This window comes from Galeopterus variegatus, unplaced genomic scaffold, assembly GCF_000696425.1.
Source record: "Galeopterus variegatus unplaced genomic scaffold, G_variegatus-3.0.2 Scaffold4761, whole genome shotgun sequence".
NCBI classification, from domain to species: Eukaryota; Metazoa; Chordata; class Mammalia; order Dermoptera; family Cynocephalidae; genus Galeopterus; species Galeopterus variegatus.
The window spans coordinates 34,883-40,562 of NW_007730872.1; the positions used below are offsets into that span (position 1 = coordinate 34,883).

At 40.2% G+C, this 5,680-nt stretch overlaps 1 protein-coding gene across 1 annotated transcript in view; it reads left to right on the forward strand.

Annotated features, from left to right (window-relative positions):
- Nucleotides 1–209, forward strand: part of LOC103603711 (protein FAM115C-like) — a gene marked incomplete at its 5' end in the record, with an annotated part of 25,256 nt that extends 25,047 nt beyond the window's left edge. The window contains 1 exon segment of the mRNA XM_008588283.1: nt 45–209. Within this exon segment, the coding sequence (XP_008586505.1) occupies nt 45–209 (165 nt within the window).
- Between the last annotated feature and the right edge of the window lie 5,471 nt (nt 210–5,680).

Here is a 5,680-nt window from a genome sequence, read left to right on the forward strand (position 1 = left end):
GCCTCTTGCTGCCCCTGGCGCTCTGGCTCCTGTTCGCACCACAGCCTGCTCAGTCTCTCTTCAGCTCGCGGTTCCAGCAGCGCCCGGGCCGGAGAGAGGACAGCCCCCTCCCCGGCAGATACCGCTGTCGCTGGACCCCAAGTCCCGGTGGCGGGGCTGCACAGTCTGGCCCTGCGCTGAGGGCAGCAGCTGTGGTGGCCGGGCGCTGAGTGGCAGCTGCTCCCTGTGGCTTCTTCCCGGGGAGAATTTTATAAATTTCACAAAATGGCGCGCACTCCAAAGCTCAGTGCACGTATTATGAGAGTCCCCTTCAAGGTCTCAGCAATCCTTCAGAGAAATCCACCTGGGTAGTAACAGCTACCCCCGGCGCAAGCAAGGACACCAGAGATTCTGACTCACCATCAGGCTTTCTGAGTTCCTCTTCTTGCTGGTGGCCTCTGGGATCCTGCCAGCGAGGGGTGCAGGCGGTTCACTCCCTTCCCGCCGTCATGTTTTCATTCATTTTTTCATATTTTAAACCTTTATTTAGTGAGCACGTATTACTTTTTATCCACAGACCTATCCATCATTCATAGGTCTGTGAATGAAATATGTTAAAAAAAAAAATGTTAAAATCAGTTTCACAAGCATGGAATAGGGAAACTCTGCCTTGTTATTAAATGAGTGAAAAATCTCTGGACCTTTAATTGAGTATAAGTTGAAAATGAACAATGTCGTATATCTTTAAATGCAAACTTTCCTGTTAGCTACATTAATAATGTCTCTTTCCCAGGAACTAATGATCTCCAGGAACACTCCCTTGTCATATCATCTGTGGAAGAGTCCATGCTATTCTAGGCACCATTTCAACAAGAATGTTGACTAGTTCAAGCACACCCAAAGAAGACGGGCCAAGAAGGCAACTAATCAGGAGAGTACATTATAGCTAAAACTCTAAAGAATCAGAGTCTAAGGAAAAATGTGAGAATCTTCTTTAAATATTTTTGAGGCTGGCACTTAAAAAAAAAAGAGAAGGGTTTTTTTTCCCCTGAATTATCCAAAAAATGAAATTCTATCAAATGTTAAGAATATCTTTGCCAAATATATATTCAAGAACTAGAGAATAACCACCATATGGGTTTGGGGACCTATTCTGAGGCAAAGGTGACAAGATTGAAGTTGTTTATTGAGTCTGGGAAGCTCTTTCTCTGTCTGGTGGGAAGTAGTGACAATCGGTATTCCTCAGGAAATAGAATCAGCTTAGAACCAGTATCCAACAGTTCCTGAAAGTCTGGGGCATCTTTCACAACTTATTTAAACTGAGTAAGAATAGTACCAGATCCCTTCTGTAAAGGCTTGGAAGAAAGTCCGTTTACCTGATTTGTGGTTATTTTAGCAGCATTCATCCTCAAGGGAGCCCAGTCTCTCCTTCATTTAAGGGACCTGGGTCTGTGATAGACTCATGTCTGGGAATTGTGTCAAGGGTCTTGATTCTTCATCTCTGTGTCTCAACAGCCTCTGATCATTAGGATGCTTGTTTACATGTTAGAACACATAAAAACATAGCAAGACTTTAATGGTATGTCTATCTATTTCATTCTTTAGAACCCATATAATTAGCTATAACCAGAGACCTCCAAAGGTTAGATCATTCGGTTTATCGCCCAGCTCTTCTTCCCAGTATTAACACGCCCACTTGTCCTGTGATTGTGAAGTGAGGCTCCTTGGCCTCTATCACCTGCCTTGTAAACCATGGCCAGGAAGAAATGGAACATGGAAGAATGCATAGAACTCAGAAGAGGCACAGCCAGAAATTGGTTCATTTGGAAATGTGTGGACTTTTGAGTGCTGATGTGGCCTCTCCCTTAGTCTAAAGGTAAAAAAATCAGTGAGTGTCAGACTCTATCCTGCAACCTGGTAGAGGACTCCCCCAGTATGAATGGAATACTTTATCATCAAATTTTAAAAATACCTGTATGAGGAGCCACGAGGCATTGGAGCACTACACCGCTCACTAATTTGTGGTTTGCTGGTATGGTTGTAATCAAAGTTAAAGTAACTTAAACCAAGTCCTAATTGTTATGCTTACCAGCTTTCCAGTGTGGACAAGGCATCTGTGCATTCCAATCAGGGAGCTCATTTTGATTGTAGTGTCCCTCTCCACTAATCACAGTTTTGAGGGAACATCCAGTATACTGATATGTCTCATGTAGGCGTGGTTTAAGTGTTTGGTGAAACACGTGTCTTCTGAGCCTTCTCAGGCTGTTAGGAGACATAGATTATGTGAGGATCACATGCACAGGATAGACCTACTCAATAAATTCTACCACCCAAGTACTCTGGCTACTTTCTTTTCAACTGCTCCAGTGGACTTCGGAGGCCTTGTTTTCCCTTGGAGTCTGTGAATGCTGGGTCTGTGTTTGTATTCACCAACCTGACCCACAGGTTATCTCATGCATATGTGACAACTAGTACAGTGAATTCCAAGTCAACAAGTACAGTAAAATCTGCAACTATGTCTGCACTCTTTCATGAAGCACTGTTAAGTATCCTCAATCCATTCTCAGTAATATTCCTGAGACTTTGCCAACCTAAATTAGAGAATTCCTGTCATTCTTTTGGTGGGCAAGATTTTTTTACTTTGAGTCTCTATTTGCTTCACCAAAGGCATGAGCATGAAAGAAATTACTAGTTACTTTCTACAAGGGAATTATCCAGTGAAGGAAGAAATAACATCTTCAAGAAAATAGAACTGTTTCTTCAGAAGAGGAAAGGGAAAATACTTGCTCTGGAAAGGGAGGCTCACTGGGTAAATGTGTGCTTCAGAGAAATTAAGAGATTTAAATTATTGGTACGAATTCCTCACTCCCACATAGTAGTATTAAAACCTACCTCTTCCATGTCCTCACGATGAGTGGAGTTTACTATATTATTTCCCATGATTTGGGACTTCACTATCTGACTTGGCTTGGTCAATGTTACATTAGCAAAATAGCTTTGATGTAAGCAAAGACTTGAATTGTCACTTGTGTGCTTGGACTTGCCCTGTTGTGCTGCTGTTACCAGCACAGGAGGAACATATTTTGGGTAATCACTGCCCCTCCAGCTTGAGCCCCAGAATGAGAAACAGAGAACAGAGCTACCCTAGCTGACCCACAGATGCATAAATAAATGACATTGAGATTTGTGGTTGTTTGTCACACAGCAATAGCTGGCTAGAACAGAAATTGGTACCAGATGTAGGGTACTGCCATAACAAAAATTTCAAATGTGTGGCATTGACTATGGGCTATAAAGAAACTATTAGTAAAAGCTGGAAAGATAGTGACATGCATTATGTAGCACAAAGCATTTGATATAATTGTTGCCTGAGATAACTTTTAAGAAAAAATGTATTTAATAAAATGATAGCATTAGGCAAAGAAGTTTGAGAAAGAATGTTGAAAGATGAGTTCATTGCTACCAGCTGCATTATCAAGGTGCTACCTGAAAAAGTTGAACTGAAAAAAAAGAACTGGTCAGTTTGCAAGAATTTGGAGGGAATTTAATGTGAGAAGTTGCTGGGTTGAATAATGAGGCAGTTTCTCACCAAATCTAAGGTATGGCAATTATTACACAGCCTCAAAGTAAAGAGCAAACCAAGGGTGAAGTTGTAATCCTCTGTTAAGATATCTTAACGGATTAACGTTTCGTCTTAGTAGATCTTTATAGCTGGGCAAAATATTTAGGATGTGGCCCAAAGAAACCTGATACCCAAATTACCTGTAAGTAACTCTAGAGAGGAAGACATATTTTGGAAAGAATCATGGTGTATTTTAAGTGCCCCCCCCCCTCAAAACATGATTGTTTCTTAAACGAGTCCTCTTTAGAGTTACTTATAGGTAATTTGGGTTTATCAGGCTTCTTTGGGCCATATTCTAAGTAGGTACATGGAGTTAAATGGAATCAAATACACAGAAAACTCATAAAGTTCTTGAGAGAATTATCTTGGTAAAAGCGTCACCAGCTTGGGCTAAAAGAAGCTGAGACTGTGACTGTGTGAGATATAAAATGACCTCTGAGTCTTCAATTTTCTAGAAATAAGAAGATTGCAATGATGGAAAAACCTGCGTAATAAAGGGTCTTCTAGTATGCAGAACTAAGAGCCTTGAAGAAGAGAGTAGGATGCCACTTCTAAAGAAAATAACTGGAACCTAATCAGGAAATATTTCTCACCCCATGGTAGAGAGACTCAGAAATGTTTATCCAGCAGGACTTTAGAACTGCCACTGAGCTGTCACTGCTGTGTGCCTACTTTCCCTTCCTAATGGAAGTGGTTATTCCTGTGATTGTATCCTTACTCCACTATTGTATGTTATGCGTGTGAGGAAAAGTAAAATCACCTTCATCATTCATAGGTCTGTGAATCAAAGGAAACCACATCCAAACTTGATGTGCATCACAATATCCTGGACTTTAGGGCCTGATATCGTGATTGAATGAAGCTAGAGGGAATATGAAAAGGACATGAATAATCATGGCAAAAAGGACAGACTGTAGTAGACAGAAATATCAGTCCAAATTCTTCACTTCCCTGTAATAGTATCACATATCCACACTCCTGCCATGGCCTTGCGGTGGGTGGACTTACCTGTCATGTTACTGTGAGCATGATTGGGGACTTGCTTCCCTAATATACAGTGGGATATTAGATGTGATATAAGCAGTGGCTTGAAATGAGCATATGCAGTTGGGTTTTCCTCCAGCACTGTTGCCATTGCCACAAGAAGAATAGAATTCAGAGAGCTTCTGCCCCAGAAGTGAGCTCAGCACATTGAACAGAGCAGCCCCAGCCAACCTGAAAACCTGCAGCTTGAAGAAGATCCACCTCAGTTAACCCACAGATACATGAGCAAGAAGCAAATGCTTATTATTTGACACTGATACATTGTGATTTTTTTTCAGCAATAGCTGACTGATACGGGGTTCCATTTTTCTAATGATTTCTCAAATTTTCACAAAAGGTATTTCATGTGAATATAAATTTTAATCATAGAGTGATTGATTATCTTGAAAGAAAAAGAAAACACCTGAATTTGTTTTTTTGTTTCTCAGTCTTGAAACTACCAAAGATAAGAAATTATTTCAAGATCATAGAAACAAGCTGAGTTTCTGCATCATTTATGTTTCCTTGGTTGCACACAATTATGGCTAACTTTCACAAGTGAGAAATTACTGAAACATTATCAGAACCAGATAGAATTGGCTGGAAATCTGAAGAATAAGACTTGAAATCAATCAGACTTGAAAATCAAGGCAGTTTCTGGAATCTAGACAGCAAGAAAACCAGGAATGGTCTAATAGAAGAAGAAATTTAGTTAGAATGCCATGGATAAGATGGATGAATAAATTCCAAATATTTTCAGAATTTTTTTTTTTTTTACTTCTTTCTAAGATTTAAATCCCAAGGAAGAAGAATCAAACTGGCTCAGAATGGGTCACCTGACCATCACCTAAGTAGGAGAGATTAGGACCCCTGATAACAGTTTTTATCCAGCTACGAAAGAGTTAAATCCTTAAAAAAAAAAAAAAATCTGGCTGCTATCAGGAAGGAAAATATATGTAAAAAAGAAAGTAAAAGAATTTTCTTTCCTACTTGGTGACCTACACATGCCCCACAGAAAATGGTGAAGAAATACTTCTCAAAGAACTTTCACTTATG